We start from the raw sequence: 24,620 nt of genomic DNA, 5'->3' as shown, positions 1-24,620 counted from the left end.
CACATCCTGATCCCTCCGTTCTTCCTTTCTATCAGTGAGGATGGACAGTAAAAAGAGAGACACAGTGGGTGACGCCATGAGGACAGCCCAGAGCAGTGAGAGGAAGCTGTTTTATATGCAAAGGGCAGCATGGTGAGAACAGGGAAAGGCTGAACATATCAAAGGAGGCAAAGACAAAGATTGAAAAGTGGACAACCCCTTTAACTGGTTCATGACCGGTTCATATTCACAGCGGGCGGTGGGTCCCGGTGCATGGAGAGGGCTCACGGGCTGAGTCCTATCCATAGCCGGTAAGTCTTTGCTGCATATCCCAAGGCTATCTCGTTTTAACCCTTTCATTACAATGAATGAGGAGGAAAATCCCCATACACTGCCACACTGTAGTATGGCAGTATATGATATGATCGATCAGACAACCTAGGGTTAAAATATCCTATGGAGTCTGAAAAATAGTAAAAAGAAAAATGTAAAAAAGTTTTAAAAAAAACTAAAAATCCTAATCCTCCCCCTTTCCCTAGAACTGATAAACAGTAAAAATCATAAACACATTAGATATTGCTGCGTCCAAAAATACCCGACCTATCAAAATATAATAACGTTTTTTTTACTGCATTTAACCCGTAATGGAAAACAGCGCCCAAAGTCGAAAATGGCACTTTTTTGCCATTTTGAAAAATATTTAAAAAATATATAAAAAGTGATCAATAGGTCGTACAGTCCTAAAAATGATATCATTGAAAACATCATCAAAAGTCGCAAAAAATGACACCATCCACAGCTCCATAAAACGAACTATGAAAAAGTTATTAGCACCAGAAGATGGCATAATCAAAAAACAATTTGTACAGGAGGTTTTAATTTTTGTAAATGTATGAAAACATTATAAAACCTATACAAATTTGTTATCCCCGTAATCGTATTGACCCAAAGAATAAAGTAGACCTGTCATTTGGGACACACAGTGAAAGCCGTAAAATCCGAGCCCACAAGAAAACTGCAAATGCGTTTTTTCACCATTTTTCACTGCATTTGGAATTTTTTTCCTGCTTACCAGTACACGGCATGGAATATTCAATACCATCACTATGAAGTGCAATTTGTTACGCAGAAAACAAGCCGTCACACAGCTCTTTACTAGTAAAAATTAAAAAAAAGTTATAGATTTTTGAAGGTGGGGAGTGAAAATTGGAAATTTAAAAAAATTGGAAAGGGCCTGATCCTTAACCAATGAGAGCTAGCTTCCTAACTGGGTAATTTTATAATGTTGGCTTCCCTTGACTTTTACTTTCCTGTTGATACAACGTGGTGATAATATGTAGCAGAAGTTGTCAACTCTCCCCAAAATATTTTGCTAAAGAAAAAAATTAGTTCAGTCTTAAGCTACGGTTCTAACTCCTGATTCACTGGTTTAAATTTTCGGGTGCAAGGTTCCTTGATTTTTGTACGGTTCGGTATTTTGTGTTCCGGCCCTGGTTGTCAGCTGCAGGAAGCCGTGTAGCTGGGTAACCGGTTTGTTTTGGAAACACGTGGGACGATGTGTGTATGTGACAGCTTATATAATGTACAACAGGAACAGTTTGTTTGCAGGATTTTCTGTTCCACATCCTTGTTGTCTCCCGATCTCCCTGCTGTTGATTATTGAATGCGCCTAACAGAATTCAGCAGTCACCTTGCCAAATCACGGAGAACATGCAGACTAATGGAGGGGGACAACACAGAACAGCCAGAACTTCTGCATTTTCTGGGCAATGCTTGCAGATTCTATTTTCTTTTTGAAACTTATCTGAAGATTCCAATTCCGGAGGGAGCGGCTGACCATCTAATGTATATGGGGTCATCCTAACTATCCCCCAGCTGCTGCTCATACATAGCCAACAATCTCCTCCACCCACAACATTAATGTGCCTGCACGTCCCGCTTTCTTTACTTCTATTGGGAAAAACCGAGCAAGCTATGTTTTCGTTTTCTGCTGGACTTAAAGGCAACGTATCAAGGATATTTGGGGCACTAAACCAGGCAAATGTTTTAGTGATTTAGTGTCCCCAAAACACCTATACGGGTGCAGTAGTGAACCATGTTCAGAAATCCAACTGGTTACCCAGGTCCTTTTCCATTTTTTTTTTGCCCCATTCCAAAAAAAACAGAACATTTTTAGTTTTTATGGACTTGTATTTTGTAGGACAAATTGTACTTCCTGATGGCACTATGTAGTGTTCTGTGCAATGTACTCGGCAGCTGGTAAAAATTTCCTGGTAGCTGATGGCTTCCTTGGCTGAGATTTTTTATTTACACAGGTCTCTCTGTACATGGGGCCATTCATCCTTCCGACAATTTATGAGAGATTTGCCAGTTCTGGATGCTGAAAAATAGCCCTATCCTGTGATGTTACCACCTCCAAACTTTACAGTTGGTATGGTGCTTTTGGAGTGATATCCCGATATAGGGGGGAATTTATCGTATTCCGGCATATGATACAGGCCACATCCCCGTGTCCCACTGGATACATTGAGGCTTCTCCATGTATCCATTGGACGTTGTAGTCACCCGGCAAAACTATGCCAAGTCCTGGCAAAGTTTTACATAAAAACCTTTTGAACAAAAGTTTTTAAAAGGTTTTTAAAAAGTAAGCTGTCACAGAGCAGGGACGCCCCATGCCCTTTCACACCCACATGATGTAAAGGTGACATAATGTGGCATTTTTTGAAGCAGAGACCTTTTTATATGCCATCAATTGAACCAGCAGATATTATGTGTCAGGATTGCTTTCTAATTACTGATAGATTTCAGTTGGTGTCATGACTTTCCTTGGCCTTTTGCACCTCTCTTTCTTCATGCGTTCAATAATTTTTCCTAGTGTGACCTCTTCATGTCAATACACCCTTACATAGAAATAAAGATACTTCAAAAATTGGTGTTCAATACTTCATCTGTATTTTGTATTGCCCGACACTTTTTTTTTTTTTTTTTTTTTTTATATACTTTGGTCTACAGAGCTGTGAAAAGTTTTTATCAGACAACCTCTCATGTCTAGTTCTTTTGCTAACAAGCTCCAAAATGATAAAATTGGATCCACCGCCATGGGTAAACACTGTCATACTGCTTAGGGTGATGTCACACATGGAGTTTTTTTGGGCTGTTTTTAGCTGTTTTCAGATCGTAAAATTGCGCAAATTCGGAAAACTGTTTTGTTTGTTTTTTTACGATCTGGAAACGCACTAATAACGACCTAAAAACGCCATGTGTGACATCACCCTAATGCTTGGAAGTTTGCAGTGAGTGACTGAAGAAGATCTTAATATTCAGTAACTTTATAGATCCCAAAGAGAGGATTTGGAGCTTTGTTAAAGAGTAAAGGTCTACCCACAATATTTTATCAAATTAAGTCCGAATTTCTGAGCTTGAAGGTCTTGGCCACTCTGTTACATAAGATTGCCATGTGCCTTTACTGTCTTGTGGATAATTTCTGAATGTCCATCAAGTGATTCGGCACTCCTGCTGCTTATTTTTGTACTGTGTGCAGACTCTCTGATTCTTTGTTTATATGTCTGAGCTCTGCTGAATAGGAGGAGCTGTAGCAGGAGAGTTATGACACATCCTGGTCCTCTCCCCTATCTCTTCCTGTCTCTGTCAGTGTGGATAAACCGTGAGAGAGAGATATGCACACAGAGGGTGACACCATGAGGATGGCTGGAGCAGTGAGAGAGAGGAAGCTGGTGTATGTATATATATATATATATATATATATATATATATATATATTACTGTGTATATTTCTCATGAGGGCAGCATGGTGAGAACAGGAAAAGGCTGAGGCTCTCAAAGGAATGAAAATTGGCCAACCCCTTTAACATGTTAGAATGGTAAAAAGTGGACACTCGCCCACATTAAATATATGAATGAAATATATTTCATAAAAATGTGGCTTGTAGAACGTTTCTGTAGAATATGTTATAATTGATATTAATGGATTTATTTTTTCTTTTTTTCCAGGTTCTTCACATCCCTCTTAACAACAGTGTAATTCTCCGCCAATCAAATGCACCCTGAAAGCAAACTGACCAATCATGGGAAGGCATCTAGCAATGGTGGACAATCACAGCCTGCAAATGTGAGCCAAGGATCCAAAGGGACAGGCCTGCTTGGCCCCAAACCCAATCACATGTCACCAAGTGGGTTGGGTCTGAAAACCACACAGAACCAGGCTCCTCCAAATCATGGGAATGGGCAAAGAGAGACCGCTCCAGAGGTAGTAGAGCAGAAGGAACCAGGAACCCCTTCTCTGGACGCAGAACCAAAAGGTAAGATAGTAAAAAAATTCCTAATCTCCAATGTCAGCCGTGATACACTACAATACCATAGCACCTCCTAGGACAAAATAGATCCCCCCTTATCCCATTAGAATTATTGTATTATGGTAAAAGAAATAAAAATGACAGTCATAATGCCCTGACCTCTTAATATGATCCATTATCTAACACACTTATTGAATGCCATATAAAACAATGAATAAATTGTGCAATACCATTCAGTACAATCACACATAAGATGAACCATTAAAGAGGACATGTCACCCATAAAAAGGACACTAGGAACTGCTTACTAAAATAAACAGCTCCTAGTGCTACAACCGATGTAGCAGTGTTACACATTTAAGAAGATGGAGATAAAATTAGTTTTTCTATTGTAGGAATTTTGCTTTCATTATATAACATTAGTAACACCTACTCCCCCCCCCCCCCCCCCAACAACAACAAAAAATATATATATATATGCATAGCCATATTATTCTTACCCTGATGAAGCTTCCCAGTGAGCCCCAGGAAGCAGAATTAGGAACTTCCTATGACTTTGTGTCCTGCTGGTTTCTGGAGGGCCGTGCAATAAAAACCTTATCACAGTAAATATAATATAGGTGATCCTATTAGGGTTTTATACATTGTAGGGGTTCAGCTCAAACGTGGGGGGTCGGCAATGACAAAGCTCTTTTGGACAGCAGGATTCAAGTTGAAACTGTGCATTTATTCCAGAAAAACACCAGTATCACACAAAATCCTTGCCTGTCCGGCTCTAACTATACACGTGGCGGCCATCACTAGCCACTGGAGGGCTTCTCCCTGCCAGCATGAAACATACGTTCAGTAACTCCGTGTCACGTGTGGCTCTCACACAGTCCAGCTTCTGTGTCTCCAGGTAGAGAGCCCCTTCTGACTGCTCCACACCCTTCTTTAAGGGATTGCCCACCTGGTGCATTGTTAGACCCATTAGAATCTGGATCCTTTGGTCTGGAGCAGTGATCACACTTCTGTCTCCACTCCAGCAATTAGAGTCCTGTACCAGGTCTTCCAAGAGACCAACACATGGAAAACAGCTTCCAGTGTGACCTAATTCACATTGTGGTCACTGTAATACACATAAACAGGGATTTTTCTCTCCAATTCAATAGTGACCTTGTCACAACTTGTTAACATTTTCTATAAGTGACCAATGTGTAGCTTGTCTCGCAATAAATAAGCCCTCAACCGGGGGACATTAAAAGAACAATAAAATATATTACAGCTTTTAGAACTCGACAGGACATACAGTAAATCGTGATTGTCTCCTTTATGTGTTAATATTCACACAAAGCTTGTAAATAAATTTAATGTTTTAAACAACAATACAGCCATAGGGTACATTCAGACAGCCGTCCAGGGTTATGTATATGCAGGCGCAAATTAGCGGCCACAAATACGTCCCCATAGACGGCAATGGCGGCCCGCTGACAGTATGGTGCCACGTGTTGCACCGTTCCTTGCCGTACACGGGAAAATGGAGGGGTCACCTCCTCCTCCTCTCCAGCACACAGCGGTATGCCGGCCCAGGTGCATGAATGTACCCATAGTTATGGTCTCCACCTCCACCAAACCAACATTGTTTATTATAAGCAGAAGTTATCATTATTTCAGGGAACATTTAACACAAACAGTAGCAATTTATATTAATAATTGCCTGATAGATGGTTAAAGCAGTAACATAACGTATATACTCGAGTATAAGCCAACCTAGGGTTGGAAATGCATTGGTCACAGCCTCCCCTCACTAACGCAATGCCCAGCAGCCTCCCCTCACTAACGAAATGCCCATCAGCCTCCCCTCACTAACGAAATGCCCATCAGCCTCCCCTCACTAACGAAATGCCCAGCAGCCTCCCCTCACTAACGAAATGCCCAGCAGCCTCCCCTCACTAACGAAATGCCCAGCAGCCTCCCCTCACTAACGAAATGCCCAGCAGCCTCCCCTCACTAACGAAAAGCCCAGCAGCCTCCCCTCACTAACGAAAAGCCCAGCAGCCTCCCCTCACTAACGAAAAGCCCAGCAGCCTCCCCTCACTAACGAAAAGCCCAGCAGCCTCCCCTCACTAACGAAGTGCCCAGCAGCCTCCCCTCACTAACGAAGTGCCCAGCAGCCTCCCCTCACTAACGAAGTGCCCAGCAGCCTCCCCTCACTCCCCTGCAGCTCCTTATCTCCCTTGGAGGTTCTCTTACTGTTACTCTTACTATGTAGCAGTACAGGTAGAGATGGTCCATGCACTCAGAACACATGGACCTGTCTTTACCCGCGCTGCTATACGTACCGTATATACTCGAGTATAAGCCGAGACCCCTAATTTTACCACCAAAAACTGGGAAAACCTATTGACTCGAGTATAAGCCGAGGGTGTAGCATACAGGCAGCCCCAAGTGGTATACAGCCTGCCCCCCTAATGTATACAGCTTGCCAGCCTGCCCCCTCACGTATGCAGCCTGCCAGCCTGCCCCCTCACGTATGCAGCCTGCCAGCCTGCCCCCTCACGTATGCAGCCTGCCAGCCTGCCCCCTCACGTATGCAGCCTGCCAGCCTGCCCCCTCACGTATGCAGCCTGCCAGCCTGCCCCCTCACGTATGCAGCCTGCCAGCCTGCCCCCTCACGTATGCAGCCTGCCAGCCTGCCCCCTCACGTATGCAGCCTGCCAGCCTGCCCCCTCACGTATGCAGCCTGCCAGCCTGCCCCCTCACGTATGCAGCCTGCCAGCCTGCCCCCTCACGTATGCAGCCTGCCCCCTCACGTATGCAGCCTGCCAGCCTGCCCCCTCACGTATGCAGCCTGCCCCCTCACGTATGCAGCCTGCCAGCCTGCCCCCTCACGTATGCAGCCTGCCAGCCTGCCCCCTCACGTATGCAGCCTGCCAGCCTGCCCCCTCACGTATGCAGCCTGCCAGCCTGCCCCCTCACGTATGCAGCCTGCCAGCCTGCCCCCTCACGTATGCAGCCTGCCAGCCTGCCCCCTCACGTATACAGCCTGCCAGCCTGCCCCCTCACGTATACAGCCTGCCAGCCTGCCCCCTCACGTATACAGCCTGCCAGCCCCCATGTATGTTGAGCACATTTAAAAAAATAAACTTAATTCTCACCTTCCGGCGATACTCACCCCCGATCTTCTGCGGTGCTCTCGATCCCCGGCAGCGGCTTCTGTCTTCTCTTGCCGGCGGAGGCGCTTCCATGCGATCTCCCCGGTGGCGCTCACTATGATGTGGCGGTGTCGCCGCTGATGACGTCACACCGCTGCATCATCGTAAGCGCCAGCGGGGAGATCGCATGGACGCGACTCCGCCGACAAAAGAAGAAAGAAGACAGCCGCAGCCGGGGATCGAGAGCCACCAACGAGGATCGGAAGCCGGCGCCGTGGATCGGGGGTTAGTATCGCCGGAAGGTGAGAACTAAGTTTATTTATTTAATGTGCTGAACGCCGCCGGGTATTGGGCCGCCGCCGGGTATCGGGAGCCGCCGCCGGTGGATCCGGGCACCGGAGGGTGAGTATTAAAATTTTTTTTTTAATTGACTCGTGTATAAGCCAAAGTGAGGTTTTTCAGCACATTTTTTGTGCTGAAAAACTCAGCTTATACACGAGTATATACGGTAGCTCCGGAGGTAAGTTTATTTTTCATACACTCTAATAGAAGCCAAGTGGGGCTTTTTCGGCACATAAATTCTATATGGTATGCTTGGACTTTGCTTTATTTTGGGGCACTATGTGGTCAATGGTGTTTTGTACTCCTGTCCTAAAGCTGATTTTACTTCTGGAAATGGCTTGGCCCCTGTACTCCGGCCCTTTCATAGAGATGAGACTGTCTGCCCACGACTTACCTAACATTCAGGTCAGTCGGGCCCCCACCAGTTACACACTTATCACCTTTTCTTTAGATTGATGATTATGTTAAAACTTGACTTCTATAATTCCTATATTTACAATACATGTCAAAAAGTAAGTGAACCCTGAGTCTTTGCTGCCCCTAGTGGACGCACAGTAATTGCAACCTTCTGCGCGTTTTATCCTTTGCCGTATTAAGCTGGTTAAATTGGTGTAGAAATTGCTTTATAATGTTACATTGAAAGGTATTTTTTTATCATATTTAAGCCTATAAATTAGCTTTTTTTTTGCCAAAGGGCATATGTTCAATGCAGCATTTTGCATAACCCATTTAACCCATAAAGTCCTCTTTATGACTAGCACTTCAGAAGTGTTCGTACAGGATTATGCATGCAGCGCTCCAATTTCCCTTCTTTTTTTTTTTTTGCGGGAGTGTAATTGGATTTTCGCATTTATAAATCAGTTTGTAGGTGATATAGAAAGCTGATACCTTGTGAATGCATTTACTGCACAAATTTATGTTGAGCTCGGCACTTCACCTCGGGTATTGTAGCGGAACTGTTTCCAGTTCTGGTTTAATTCCAATTTAATCAAAAGTAAGTGATTTTAGAATTTCTGGAGTACAAATAATTCCATCCCGGGACAAAGAAACTGATTTTGTGTTAAAACAGAATAAGGGCGCATTCACACTGTCGTTGCCCACCCGAGGGCACACGGTGGAGGCGGGAGATGAGGAGGGAGTGAGCACTGCCCCTCTCCATAGAAAGAATATGGCGCACAGCGTCGTATGCCCGGAACAGATAGGAAATATCCTATCTTTTCACGGGGTAATGAGCGGTATAGTGCCGCACCTGTGCTGCACAGTACCGCTCCCGTAGGGCGGCGTGCGTCCATTGCCGTCTATGGGGGACGTATATAGGCTATACAGGCAGTCCCCGGGTTACATACAAGATAGGGACTGTAGGTTTGTTCTTAAGTTGAATTTGTATGTAAGTCGAAACTGTATATTTTATCATTGTAGTTCCCGACAATTTTTTTTTTTGCCCCAGTGACAATTGGAGTTTCAAATTTTTTTGCTGTAATAGGACCAAGAATTATCAATAAAGCTTCATTGCAGACAATTTTAAGCTGATTATTGCAGTCTGGGACTATTTTAAAGCATCCAGAGAGCTTCACCAGAGGTCACAGTGGGCAGAGGGGTCTGTCTGTAACTATGGGTTGTCTGTAAGTCGGGTGTCCTTAAGTAGGGGACCGCCTGTATATACGCCGGCCCTATATACGTCCCCCATACGGCAATGTGATTGTAGCCTTAAACCCACACATGTATATAGAAATAAAACGGTTGAGTTTTTCACCTGCCATAAGTAGTATAATTTATTTTTCAGGAGAGATTCCTCCTCGTAGCAAGAGGCGTTGTGTTTTGGAACGAAAACAGCCATACAGTGGAGACGAATGGTGTTCAGGTCCAGACAGTGAAGAGGATGAAAAGAATCTAGTGGTTTCTCACCGTAAGGCAATTCTATAGTCATAGATTCTCTTTTTTTTCTTCTTTTTTTTTTAGTTCCTATAATGTTTGAAATTGGATAATTGTGTAGTAAAAATCAAAATCATTCCAGCTGCTCATGTATCCCGCCACATGAGTAATAGAAGCTCATTGCACTAGGAAGAGTCTCTAAATATTCTATTCAAGTTTCTCTAGTTACAAAACTTTCCTGGACATCTTTGTACTTCTGTTTTTTAAATTGTTCACCTGCTACCTGCCGTATATACTTGAGTATATGTCCACCAGTGTATAAGCTGAAGTCCCTAATTTTGCCACAAAAAAACTGGGAAAACTTATTGACTCAAGTATAAGCCTAGGGTGGGATATGCATTGGTCACAGCCTTCCTCAGTTATGTATTGCCCAATGCAGTCAGTCCCCCCTACTGATGATGAATTGCCCCATACAGCCAGCTCCCCCTGCAGCCCCTCGGCTTATAAAAAAAAATCAACTTACATACTCTCCTTCCGATGCTCCATGCGGCTCCTCTTCTTTATGCTCTTTGGGTGTAACAGCAGGCAGAGGAGCCTCCATGTGCTCTGCCCGTCGGCTCACACTATGATGTGGCTGTGTCGTTGCTGATGACGTCATAGCGTGCGCCGGCTAGCAGAGCGCATGGACGCGCCTCTACCTGCTGTTTCACGCAAAGAGAAGAAAGAAGAGGAGCCGCACGGAGCATAGGAAGGCGAGTATTTAAATAAATTTTTTTATACAGTCGTGTATAAGCCGAGCCAATTTTTTGTGCTGAAAAAGTCAGCTTATACACGGGTATATACGGTAAATAAAAAATTCACTCTAATTTCCAAACTTGGAAAAACCTTTAGCATTCCAGGAAGGTTGTAACAGACAAAGCTAAGTAATGAAAACATGATGACTAACACATTTAGGCTTGACCTATGCCTTAGTCATGACCTTGCTGGAGGTTTTTCCAGGTTCAAGTATTACCCTGCTTCAGGGATAACCACATGCATGTGTATAGCAAACAGCTGCCAAATGGACTCGCCAACAGCAAGAGGATGAGCCAATATTTTCATATTCATTTATCATAATTTCTTATTAAACAAATTAACTAATGTTTAGTTGTGGAGTCTGTGTTATCCCTGTACATAGCTGGTAGTCCTGCTGAATTTGGCATATATCTAGCAGCATACTGATCCTGGCTTTCTTAGTCCTTTCTGATATCCCTTTTCCCAAAAAATTCAGCAGTACTATGGAAGGAGAGGCAGATGAGAGTATGGAGAAGAGGAATTCTCAAGGCATTTAAGATTTAGGAAGATCACAAAGACTATATGTATAGAGGAAAGCATAGAAGAATGGAGAGGAATCACAATGGTTGTGTATCTGTGTACATAAAGAGATAAGAGCCCACAGCAGACTCTGCAGGAGAAGTAGAGGGCAGGGAATTACACTCTCCTCAGCATTAGTGTGTTGTTGTTGTAGAGTCTGTGCTAACTCGGTACATAGGTGGCTGTCCTGCTAAATTTGGCATTTATCTGGCTTTCATTGTTCCTTCTGCTCTCTTACTCCATTTTCTTAGAAATTGCAGCAGAACTGCAGAAGAAGAGGCAGATCAGAGTGTGGGGAATTGTCAAAAGTTTAATATATGGAGGAAACATAGAAGGGAGAGTAGTCACAAAGGCTCTGTATCTGTATGCAAGGAGATATAAGACTTTCAGGAGAAGTAGGGGGGCAGGGAATTACAGTCTTCTTGGCATTAATGTTTGTTACCATTCTAATGTTTTGATGTTTTAGAGTCTCTGTGCTATCCCTGTACATAGCTGGTTGTCCTGCTAAGTTTGGCGTATATCTAATGGGAAACTGCTCCTGGGTTTTTTCTGCTCTCCTATTCCCCTTTCTCAGAAAGAGCAGAAGTATTGGGGAATGAAAGGGAGATCAGAATGCAGTCAAGAGGATTTGTCAAAGCCTTTAGCATTTAAGAAGATTGCATAAGCTTTATATATGGAGGAAAACCTGGAAGAAGGGTGATGAATCTCAAAGGCTGTGTATCTGTGTACAAGAAGAGATAAGAACCCAAGGCAGACTCTGCAGGAGAAGTAGGGGGCAGGGAATTACCCTCTTCTCTGCATTAGTGTTTTGTTGTTGTAGAGGCTGTGCGGTCCCTGTACATAGCTGGCTGTCCTGCTTATTTTGGCATGTATCTAACAACTTTCTGCTCTCCTCCTCTTTTCTCACAAAGGCTGTATAGGGAGAGATACACAACCTATGGCAGACTCTGCAGGAGTGGTAGGGGGCCAGGTGTTATATTTTCTTCTGCTTTGAGTCGTTGTTGCCCCCAAGGAAGAAGAGATACTTCATGAGCTGTAAAATGTGTGAGCAGTAGAGGAATTAAGTTGTGGTGATACATGAAGGAAGAAGCATTCTGAACCTAAAGACCTCCATGTGTTACTGGGAGCGACATGGGAGGAAAGGTTGCACATGTATATAAATATAGACTGTTTTATATATAATTTGCCTAGAATGTGATTGATTACGTTATTTCTTATGTTATTTTCTCTCTCCTTATCGTTAGACTGTGGCGTTAGTGATTCTGCAATATCCGCTCCTACCGTGCCAGGATCGGGATCGGCTTCCCTTCCAGGACTCAATGACACCAGTTCTTCCAGCACACCCCATGGAGCTAACCAAAGCTTACACGGGGAGGGAGGAGGCCCAGGAGGTCCTTCCAAGGCTCCGTCACCATACGTTTATGTCTTCACAACATATTTGGCAAACACGTGAGTGTTGTGCTTCTTTTTTTTTTTTTTTATCAAATTTTTTTTATTGATTTTTTTTTTCCAACAATTTTAATATATACACAAATACCCCCCTAACCCACCCCAACCTGAGTGTTGTGCTTCTCATCGCCATAAATGACAATACCTAAAAAAAAACTTCACAAAAACTTATTCCAATTTCCCTTTGCCGTCTCTCAGGGCCGCCGAAGCTGTGTTGCAGGGCCACGCAGACTCCATTCTGCTTTACCACCAGCAAAATGTTCCTCGAGCCAAGCTGGATGAGGTACACTTCATTTTCATCTGCTTCTATGTATTCCCCACAATATTAGTGATGGAAAAATAACAAAAAGTGTGGTCTAATTGGGTAATAATCGTAATATAATTAGTCCCTGTGTTGCATGATATAGATTATATATTCTATTGGGGACTTGGTTTTGGTTTCTTCTTGACCTGTATTCTGTATTTGTAGCTGTTTGTTCCTCTTAAGGGCGGCACGGTGGCTCAGTGGTTAGCACTACAGCCTTGCAGCGCTGGGGTCCTGGGTTCATGTCCCAGGTCAACATCTGCAAAGAGTTTGTATGTTCTCTCTGAATTTGCGTGGGTTTCCTCCGGGTCCTCCGGTTTCCACCCACACTCCAAAACATGCTGGTAGGCTGATTAGATTGTGAGCCCCATTGGGGACAGGGACTGATTTGGAAAGCTCTGTGCAGCGCTGCGTAATCTGTGTGCGCTATATAAATAAAGGAATTTTTATTATTATCTTTTCTTAGCTGCTATGTTTTCTCCCAGCTGCTAGTTGCTTCCTAACGTTAACGCTCTTTCTATCTTTCTCTTTCTCAGAAACATCAGCAGGATCATTTAGAACACTTTAGAGAAGTACTGACCTGTACTGATGTGAATAAAGCACTAGGGGTGAGATAGAAACTTACTTCTTATTGTAGCTCCAGCTACTTCTTTCTGTGCCTGTGTCACTTGTCTCTCAATCATCTACTCCCACCTCCCCTATCCATTGACTTCTATGTTATATGATTCCTCTTTGTGTCCATTTAGCAGAAATTTAAAAGGGAATGTCAGGGAGGGGGTGGAGGAAGAGAGCCTGATAAGTGGGGAAAGAGACTTTTTTCCTAATATATTGTGAAGTTTCTTCTCGCTTATACTGTATGTAAAGCTTGTTAAGTTTATATGTGGGTATAAATGTACGTGTAAATTAAAGCTAATTTGGGGGTTCAGAAAGATTTGAATACTGTACTGTGATTCTGTAAATCTTTTTTAGCCATAATAAGAAAACGTTTACTTAAAAAAAATTAGGCGATATATGTCTGATTCGCTTCTAAGTAGTGATGAGCGGACCGAAACTGAGCGCTCCCTGTGACGTGACTGTGAGATCCCATGCACCGACGGCATTTAAAGGGCAACACCTGCTATCGGTTCCAGCACTGATTGTGGGTATTACCAGTGGGGGCTAATAGGACCTTCACAGGTCCGCTTATCCCTACTTCTAAGGCTTCAACCAGAAGGGATTCCTACAACAATTGCTACAGTAACATTTCTCCTTGCCACATAACAATGATTTAACATATTTTGATGTTCATATATTTGTTTTATTCAGGATACTCCCCAGAAACCACCTAGCACTCCAGATCAAGCAGTAGAGGATCCCGTGCCCACATTACCACCTTCTGCTTCACCCACAACCGCCAGCCATCCAACAGGCACACCTATCCCAGCTCCTTCCAATGTGCTGCAAAGTGAAGCAGCGGTGGAGGAGACCAAACAAGAATTGACCCCGAACACGGTGGGAAATAACAGTAGCCGTCCTGCCAGTTGCCACTCTAATCCTCCGCCTGCAGTTTCTGCCCCGTTACCTGTTGATGACCCTGGACTCCTGGAAGGTGCACAAGAGACTGCAGAGACCTTGAACACAGAGGGTCTTTCAAGAGAGCAGCTAGAGCATCGAGAACGATCTCTTCAGACTTTGAGGGACATAGAAAGGCTGTTACTTCGAAGTAGAGCCGAAAGCGAGTCGTTTTCACGGCACGACACAAGTCCAGTAGAAGGGTCTGTACCTTCTCATCCTCCTCCTCATGTCCCTTCAAACCCTCCAACTCCAGTGAAAAAGTACGAAGAACCATTGCAATCTATGATTACACAAACTCAAAGTTTAGGAGGTCCAGTAATGGAGCAAGAAATGGTAGGTCCTCCTTCAGGACCTGACATGGGTCATCAGATGAGTCTTATGATGCAGAGGTTGGGACAAGACAGTCTTACACCAGAGCAGGCAGCATGGAGAAAACTTCAGGAGGAATATTATGCGGAAAAGAGGAGGAAGGAAGAGCACATGACTTTACATGGGAGGTCAGCACCTGATTTGATGCTCAGGGGACCTCCTCCACCTTACCACAACAAGCCTGGAGAACAGTGGGTCGGTAATCGGTTACCTGGATCCTTAGAGGGACAGGAAGCCATGCAAATGCGAGGTGGGGGGATAACCTTCCAGGGTCCAAGATTTCCAGGTAGATACGGGATTGTCCAAAATATACAAATGGACAGCATGGGAGTCATGCAGAGACCAGCTCGATGGCCTGAAGACATGACACCAATGGGTGGAGGACAAGGTAACTTTCCACAAAGTGGAATGACCTACCCTGGGGCAGGTCAAGGAGAAGTAGAAAGATTTTTGAGTCCTCCTTCCCGTGATGAGTTTTTGAGGCAACAGTTGCTGGAGAAACGTTCACCCGTTATGCAGAGACAGCTGTCGGTACCTAGTGGACAAGGCATCGATATGGAACGAATGATCATGCAACAGCGTCCGGGTGACCCTTCTATGTTCCAAGGAGATGGATTGGGTGGTGGATCTGCCATGGGCATGGATTTTGGAGGGTCTCGAAACATGGTAAGCCCCACCATGGGGCGTCCAGGCCCAGGCAGAGAGTTGGAATCAGCAGGAGGAGGTGGAAACCTTAATATGAACATGAGTGTCAACATGAATATGAACCTTAATCTCCAAATGACACCCCACCAACAAATGTTATTGTCCCAGAAAATGAGAAATGACCTATTAGTTTCCCAAGCAGGAGTAGGATCAGAAGAGCTGGTTCGGACAGCACGAGTGCAAAATGGCAATGGAATGGCAGGAGGTGGCCAGAAGATGGTAGTTCAAGGTCAGTTTTTTTTCCAAGATCCGAGAGGCGGTTTCCATATCATAGCATGCAACAAAAAATAAAGGGAATCTGACAGCAATTTAGACCATATAAAATTGTAGGTGGAGTTATATATTGGCCCTGGAGATCTGTGTAACCATAACTTTATGTGTGGTGTTAGTTGCATTTATATATTCCTGGATTGTAGCTGGACTTTGAGCACTATGGTGCACTTGTCTGTGAGATCTCTTCAATGTGCTGCTGCACAACCCCTCTCCCAGTTGTAGCAGCTTCTATTTGGGTACTACTGCAGTTATTCAAGGAGAAGGGGCAGAGCTATGCTTAGGGAAGAGATTTCCCACACCAATGTGCCATAGTGCTCAGAATCCAGTTACAATCCTGGTATATAAAGGCAAATGTTTGGGCTGAGTCACAGTTCTGTGGAAAGCCCAATGTCACAGCCCTCAACAACTGGTTACAGTACATTGGGCACTTGTCCAGTACACAGACTACAAACGGAAGTCACAATTTACAATCTACATAAATCTGCGGCCTCATCTAATGTATATAGCCGGCCTCATCTAATGTATATAGCCGGCCTCATCTAATGTAGATAGCCGGCCTCATCTAATGTAGATAGCCGGCCTCATCTAATGTAGATAGCCGGCCTCATCTAATGTAGATAGCCGCCCTCATCTAATGTATATAGCCGGCCTCATCTAATGTAGATAGCCGCCCTCATCTAATGTATATAGCCGCCCTCATCTAATGTATATAGCCGCCCTCATCTAATGTATATAGCCGCCCTCATCTTATCCATATAGCCGCCCTCATCTTATCCATATAGATGGCCTCTTATGATGTATAAAGACGACCTAATCTAGTATATTAAGCCGGCCTCATCTAATGTATATATACCCCAACCTCTCAGGGAGTTCCCACTGTCATCCTTTTTTGGTTGAAACAAGCTAAATATTCTTGAATTGGTTCTGAATATTTAGTACCTGGCAAATTTGTGACTTCAACTAATATCTACAAACAAATCTGCTTTGTCTTCAAGACTTTCTAATCCATCATGAAGAGTGTAATCTTTTTTTGTTTTTTCTTTAAGATGGTGCACCGACCCCAAATCCTTTATCCTTGATGATGTCACAGATGTCGAAGTATGCCATGCCTAGCTCCACCCCATTGTATCACAACGCAATTAAAACTATTGCTACATCTGACGATGAGTTACTACCAGATCGGGTTCTCCTTCCCCCTGGTAGTCAACAAGGTTAGAACGTTTGTCAATTTTGCTTCGATTTTCACGTTTTCTGTAATATTTGCGCACATTGTGACCACCCTGTATGATATTATGTTATTCTCATGAGCACCTTCATGCAAATTTGTGTGCAAAATTTTGGGTTAATCGGCAATTTGCCGGTTTATGCTCAATCAACATTTATTGATGAATAACGAATATAAACAGAATTTTCAGGACAAGAAGGGTGGTCTCGCAGGACCCCTGCAATTAGGTACATATCACAACATGTTGCAGAATGGCAAGGCAGCAGGCTGTACATTTATATTGAGATGTAGATCGTGAGATACCGGCTGTGGGGGTCTGCCCACCCTCTCTGATGATAAGACGAGACAAAGACACGAACAGGGGGTAGACAGTACAAGACATAGACGAGAAGGGAATGACCGGGTGGAGAAAAAGGGGGGGGGGGGTCTGGGGGTAGGGATGGCTTCCGTGTCATGTTTTGGCAGTGCACTACAGGCATGTTAATTAATTGCAATGCAAGAGTTCTGAAAGGGACAGATTCGGGAAGAGACCGAGTTATTTTAGGCCAAAAGGTCCTGGAAGGCCGGAGTTGACTGGTAGTCTTCCCAGGGGGTCCACACAGTGGCTGTCTTACTCGGGTCAGGCGTGTCCTCGGCCACCATCTCCTCCATTCTGCGTATGTATCGGAGCTCCTGTATCCATTCCACAACCGTGGGTGGATGAGGGCCAATTTGCCGGTTTAGACCACCATCGATTTGAGATCAGTCCGAGGAAATGATCCTCTCAGGATATGGAGATGGTGGTTTAGAAATGTATATTTACAAGTGATATATTATTTGTTTCAGGTCCTGGGATGAATCCTCCAATTTCTCTGCATCTGAATTTGAGCTCTTCACAAAGCCCAGTAGGAAACCTTGGTCTCCAAGGACAGCCACCCCTCTCGCATGAACCCCCTTCATCGATGCTCAATTCTCCAGGTCCTCCCATGCACCCATCTATTGGCCCGATGCAGACACCTTTGATGATCCCCTCACAGGACTCTTGCTGTCCCGGTCCTGGATCCCAAATGATGTCCTCCAACCCATTGGTCTTCCCACCACGTCTCCAACCTGGTCCTCCGCACAATCCACAAGGTGTTGGAAATAATGGCATGCAGCAAGGCTATCCAGATGAAACTCCTACCCAGCCCCGTCTACCACCACGGATAGCAGAACCCTATGGCCCCGGTCTTCCTTCTGTGCTCACGGACCCAGAGCTAGGAGAGGTAATCCGACCATCGCCCAGCGGTATTCCAGAATTTGACTTGTCTCGGATCATGCCATCAGAAAAGCCAAGCAGTACCCTGCAGTACTTTCCTAAAGGGAGCACACAACCTCCAAAACCACACCCCACCAATATGCACCTCCTTGGCTTGCAGAATATGATGGTCGAGCAACATTCGGGTCGCACAGGCCCAAGTCTTCCAGGTCCGCAGAGAACCCTGGGAATGCCTCCTATGCACCCTATGGGTAGGACAGGAATGGCGCCTCCATCTCAGACAGCGCAACAAAACTTCATGCTAATGAAGCAGCGGAGTGTGTCCGGAGAAATGTACCCCCAGAGTTCGAGTATGTTGTCACCACAGGGCGCTCTCGCCGGGCATTTGCATGGACAACAAAGCATGATGGTTGGGCATCAAATGAGACAGCGTAGCGTATCCCTAGATACCTACATCCCCGGACCAGGACACCTACCATTTTAGTGTCAGAGACTCGCTAGCACCAACTGAGTTCTTTCTTCCATGATACCATTTTAAAGATGGTTCTCAAGGTTGAACAGTCTTAGCTTAAAAAAATCATATTTCAGAAGCAAAAAAAAACAAACAAAAAACTTCAAAAGGATGTCCACTTTTGGGTGTGTCTCTCGAGCTGCATTGTTTGCTTAATAATATAGTTGTTATGATTGAAAAACAATGTTTTTTTTTTTTTTAATTCAGTGCAATCTCTCATCTTCCTGCAAAATGGACGAGATCCTTCTGAACCATAGAGAGTTCAATTTGGCTTTGGTATATTCCAGCATTTCTTTAAATTTTTTTTTTTTTTTTAGCGATTATGATAAATGATGTGTGGATTAAAAGTAGAAATTTGAGCTTTTGGGGGGATAATTCACCCAATTTTTCAAAGGGAGGATTGCACGTAAAAGTAATTTTCGTAATTTAATGGATGTCTCGGTATAGTCTTTATAGGAAATCTACCGGCAAAATCAAGCATCATAAACACTTACTCATAGATCCAGACACTGTGACTGTGGTAATCTTCTTATATTTACTATCCATGGCCTCCTTCTTTCTAAAATCAACATTTACTGTGCTCCTTGCACAGTGTAACAGCTTGTGAACTGTGGCATGGAGGGGCTCTGGTAATGCCAGCAAAATTGGCATAATTGTTAAAGTTGATTTTAGAATGAAGGAGGCCATGGATATCAAATATAAGAAGGTTATCGCAGTCGCGGTGCCTGGATCTATCAGTAATGTACCTGGTTTTTCATGATGGATATTGGTGGTAGATTTCCTTCAACGATACACCTCTAGAAGATGATATTCATGTCCTATTGGTGGAGGACGACCTTTGTGTCTAACACTGATGACTAAAACCAAGTGGCAGGGGGACTAGGAAGAAGTGGTGTCAGTCCATATACCACCACATGAGGCCTCCTGGAATAGTGGAGTGGAGACAGAGGTACATAACCTTCCTTCCACTGTTGCCATATTGTATGAGTGATGAGTGATGGAGTTTGTATCGGACCTTAAAGCCTCATGCACACAAACGTAATGGGGACCATGTTCCGGCACAGTATGCAGCTGGATCGCTGTCAGCATAGACGTCTATGGCATCAGATCATGTCCCACAGCACCGTGACTGTGCCCCGAAAAATATAGGACATTTTCCCATGTTATGGCACTGTCCGCTAGTCTTTCTATCGAGAGGGGAGGGGTGAGCAGCGCCCGGATGAGTATTAGTTTGTGTGCATAAGGCGTAGGTTGAATCTTTCTGCTGGTATTGGCCCTGGAGATCTGTGTAATTAAAGCATTCCGCATGTTGTTAGTAGCAGCAGGACTGTGGAAAGGGATCTATATTCCAGCATTGTGTCCTGCCACTGCTGTGCTCTTGGCTCTATTCATTGAGGTGCTTCATAGCCTAAAAATCTGAGTAAAAGTTTTAGCAGACTTCTAGTTGACGACAACACAAGTTACCCAAAGCAGAGAGACTGTGGAACAGCAGAGCGCAAAGAACACAGCAGTGCTAGGAAATTCCACATTGGAGAAGCTGTAATCCACCAACATGAATTCATTTTCCACAGTCCTGCTGCTACTAAAAACCACACCAAGAGGGGATTTAACTTCTTTCCAGGGCAGTCTCTTGTTTTGCATGGCCAAAACTGTTGACAGATCCCTTTTAATCGGAGAACTTAGCAATATAGGTCGTGAATGTCCAAATCGAGACAACCTATTAATGAATCCAAGTTCTCTAACAACATCTTTCTCTAAAATGATTCTTCAGAAAGTTCTCTCATTCCATTTTTAATATTCTGCCGCAAATATCAGTGTCCACGGAAGGAGTCGTCTACTGTAGCTTGATACAACACACATCATCCATAGTTATAAGCTTTTAGAGAATTTTTGGAAAATCAATGCAGTGTTCGGCCTGTTGTACTGCTGTAAATTTGATCTTGTATTTTTTATTTTCCATATCTGCTTGTAGGGGATTGGTGAGATTGGTTTTATCACTCATTCATTTCTTACCTTCATCAGCTGACCATTCTGTATTGTAAGATAATTTAGTGGCAAGTCTATGCCTGCCCACCAGCTTTATGGTTTCCAAGTATGGAGGGGGGTGTAAATTAGGCACATATCCAACATCCTAAGAAACTGGAATCGATCCATGTGACTATTAAGGCAAAAATCTTTGAAGCTTTCTGATAGGTTGAAGTCATACAAGTCTAATGTCGCAGGTTGGGGGTTTGGCTATTTCCAGAACTCTTGTAACGAGTGGGTAGAGAGACGTGCACATACACAACCGTCTCCCATTCACTCGTAGCCATGAATCGTAGCCCTGTTCTCAGAGGTAGATGCAGGTCCCACCTCTTTCAGGCTATTTTTGGCACATCCTATGGAAATATCTCTGCATACTTTGGAATAGAGTAACTTTTCTCAGCTGAGTTTATAATCCTCTGCAAAACATGTGGTGATCTGGAACGTGATGGTTTCAGTTTTCATAGCCTACTAGCAAATCCTAAAAGGGCCATCTGATATCTAAAGATAACTCCTGTTCCAGCACTGCAGCTCCATTCCCATTGAACAGGAAATGATGATGTCACTTCCCCTGTTCATGTGACTGAATGGCAGCCATTCATGTACTGAAGCCAATGCGCGAGTGGTCATGGAAAGTGCGGACGTGACGTCATCACTTCCTCTCTGATGGGAACTAGATAGAATAGCTTTAGTACAAAGACCTCTAGAAGGTGAGATATAGATTTTGTTGGTGTATAATTGAGTTCCATCTGTGACGTGAGGTCCATATCTTGTAGAACCTGGAAAAGCTGGTTGTTCTCATAGTGGCGATCATGTAACAATACGATCATGAGCGGTAGTGGATTATAATATAGGCAGTTTTGGCAGTAGCCTGGAGCCCAAAACTTCTATTGGGCCCATGGCCACCCACTAGAACTAGATCGTGAAGGATCCTTGTACATCTGTTCCTGCTCTCAATACAGATGCTCACCGTTGAAGGTCCTCCAAAGGTCTGATTGAAACAGACAGAAGGGACTCACTCATCCTCCATTCCCCCAAAGCTGATTCTAGTACAATATGTAGGAAGTGATTCCAGACTTGTAGGGGCTATAATTTCCATACAGCACCGGGCCCATGGTGGTCTTAATCCGCCCCTGAGCACAACAGGGTGGATTTCGTTAAAAAAAAAAAACAAAAACACTGCATTGGATGATGTCTTCTTCAGGTCTGATCACCTTCAGGTCATGATCAGGACAATAGAGTCTGCATACATGTTCTTCATCAATAAGGAGGATTAGAAATGTCTTGATACCCTAGTTCTACACTGCACTGACCTCAACAGTATTTCGTTTCTTCAAGGATCTCTTACAGTTGTCTTAATTACCTTTAACTTGGCCATACACCATTGGTAGCTGTTGGGAGAACGATTGTCCCGGTTGCTAGCTATTCCTCTGCAGGGAGTTACCAGAGACCCTCTGTGCTGTAGCTTCACAGGCTGTTAGAATGTGTGCTGAAACTCCTTACTGCTGTGAGATTACATCACTGGGAGGGAGAGACAGTGTAACAGCCTGTGAAGCTGCAATATGGAGGATCTCAGGTAACTCCCCCTGGAGCCCTTCTGTCTCATTAGCATAATTTTAGAAGTTAATTTTAAGAGGTCATAGATGACAACAAATGTAAGTAAATTACCATAGTCACGGTGCCTGGATCTATGAGTAAGTGTCCCTGGTTTATCATGACAGATTTTGACGATAGTTTTCTTTCAAGCAAGATGGAATTCAGCAGTAACTTTTTGGTCTCATTCTTTGAGATTGAACATTACCAACTTTTTAAAATCTGTAGTTGTGGAAGTAGTTGTCGGTATTACAATGCCCATCATTTGTAACGCTGTAAAACTTATAGGTTTCCACACATTTTGGGTGTCTTTTCTCCAGTCATTGCCATTGATCATGTACTTAAAAGCCAAATTGAGTCTTGTCAATAAGAAATGTTTATGGTAAGAAGACGCAGTGGAGTTGGTGCAGTGTAACGTCTCTGTACAGTGCTGTCTCTTCCTACGTATATACCTTTTTGTGAGTGTGGCTTTTCTCTCTTTTTTTTAATAAAGCAGTGAAATGTGAAAGCATTTTTGGAAAAAAAAAATGTAAATACAAGAAATGAAATGTGAAACGGTGTCATGTGCCTTTTGTTCTATATCTATGGTTCTATATCTAAAAATGCAAATTGTACAGTAATGGTGGCTGGTATGCTTTATAAGACCATTCTAGTAATTGAAATGTAGATGAAGAAAGTGGATCTGCTCCGCTCCTCCTGCTCTATTATATGCTGCCTACAGATAGGACACTATGTACAATCTGCTCCGCTCCTCCTGCTCTATTATATGCTGCCTGCAGATAGGACACTATGTACAATCTGCTCCGCTCCTCCTGCTCTATTATATGCTGCATGCAGATAGGACACTATGTACAATCTGCTCAGCTCCTTCTGCTCTATAACATGCTGCCTGCAGATAGGACACTATGTACAATCTGCTCAGCTCCTTCTGCTCTATAACATGCTGCCTGCAGATAGGACACTATGTACAATCTGCTCAGCTCCTCCTGCTCTATAACATGCTGCCTGCAGATAGGACACTGTACAATCTGCTCCGCTCCCCCTGCTCTATAAAATGCTGCCTGCAGATAGGACACTATGTACAATCTGCTCAGCGCCTCCTGCTCTATAACATGCTACCTGCAGATAGGACACTATGTACAATCTACTCTACTTCTCCTGCTCTATAACATGCTTCCTGCAGATAGGACACTATGTATAAACTGCTCAGCTCCTCCTGCTTTATAACATGCTGGCTGCAGATAGGACACTATGTACAATCTGCTCAGCTCCTCCTGCTCTATGTTATGCTGCCTGCAAATTGGATGTTATTTCCTTGGCGAAAGTGGAAACGTAAATAGAGAAAATGGGTCATGGATGGATTCTGCTTGTCTAGTGTACAACTTAATTTGAATTTTTTTGCACTTTGATTGCAAGAAACAATAAAGGGCCAAGTGTGCCAGAGGTGACCGAGCAGTTAATCACATTGTCAACAGAAAATAGGTTGGACAGGGAGGCGGGAAAAGAAGTACTTTTCACATTCCTTTCGACCTTTCTAGGAAGGACTTTTTAGAAATGAACCCTTTCAGTTCCTGAGCAGGTCCAATGCAGAAAACTGGAGGGGATGACTGGGTGACCTTAGAGCAAGGGGAAGAGAAGGTGACAGGTAGGAATATGGATGGACAAGATGAGTGAAAAAGTAAAAAAAAAAAAATGCTTTCTGAAGGCAGGTTTGTCTCGCTGACACTCTGTAAATGACCCCACACATGTAAATGACCCCACGCTTATTCGTGGATTACCAGACACATACTGGTGTTTGACAACATACAGGTGATGATTATGCTTTATGACGACTTCTTCAAGCCATTGTCACCTATTGCTACTGAATTTGCTGCCTAAATGTACTCCGCTCCACACTGCACCCCTTTAAATATCACAGTAACTTCCATTATAATGTCCCATGGATAACACCTATTCCCCACACTGTGCTCCAAAACAATATATCCCCCACACTGTGCTCCTACATAAACACATAGGGGGAGATTTGTCATCAAGTTTCTGAGGTAAAACTGTTATAGTTGCCCATGGAAACCAATCAGAGGTCAGGTTTAATTTTATAAACCGCTGTGGGAAAATGAAAGCTGAGCTTTGATTGGCTGCCTTGAGCAACTACAACAGTTTTGCTCTAATAGACTTATGATAAATCTCCCTAATATAGAAGATACACTGTGACCAATCAATATGTTATAATACACTATATACACAGGACAGGTCCCAAAAGCCTCATGTATTGTCCAAAATGTACATCTTATGTGAGTACAGAAGAGCCCATATTTCTCTATTCCTTCCATTGCCTGCTCTTGCAGATTTGCAGTATGAACGCTGGCATGTTCTCTACAAGACTTT

The 24,620-nt window shown here is 43.8% G+C and overlaps 1 protein-coding gene across 2 annotated transcripts in view; it reads left to right on the top strand.

The window, feature by feature from the left end:
- Positions 1–22,790, top strand: part of BCL9L (BCL9 like) — a 29,472-nt gene extending 6,682 nt beyond the window's left edge. The window contains exons 2-9 of one of the 2 annotated variants that reach the window (XM_072155648.1): positions 3,991–4,298; positions 9,552–9,674; positions 12,238–12,442; positions 12,641–12,725; positions 13,283–13,354; positions 14,052–15,603; positions 16,694–16,858; positions 17,698–22,790. In XM_072155648.1, the coding sequence (XP_072011749.1) occupies positions 4,037–4,298; positions 9,552–9,674; positions 12,238–12,442; positions 12,641–12,725; positions 13,283–13,354; positions 14,052–15,603; positions 16,694–16,858; positions 17,698–18,593 (3,360 nt within the window). In that variant the 5' untranslated portion in view covers positions 3,991–4,036 and the 3' untranslated portion in view covers positions 18,594–22,790. The remainder of the gene's footprint in view (positions 1–3,990; positions 4,299–9,551; positions 9,675–12,237; positions 12,443–12,640; positions 12,726–13,282; positions 13,355–14,051; positions 15,604–16,693; positions 16,859–17,697) is intronic. The other variant, XM_072155649.1, reaches the window with a different exon arrangement.
- Positions 22,791–24,620: the final 1,830 nt, after the last annotated feature.

Source organism: Engystomops pustulosus, chromosome 6, assembly GCF_040894005.1.
Source record: "Engystomops pustulosus chromosome 6, aEngPut4.maternal, whole genome shotgun sequence".
NCBI lineage: Eukaryota > Metazoa > Chordata > Amphibia > Anura > Leptodactylidae > Engystomops > Engystomops pustulosus.
Note: the sequence above shows the minus strand (reverse complement) of the source record. Positions and strands in the feature narration are given on the sequence as shown.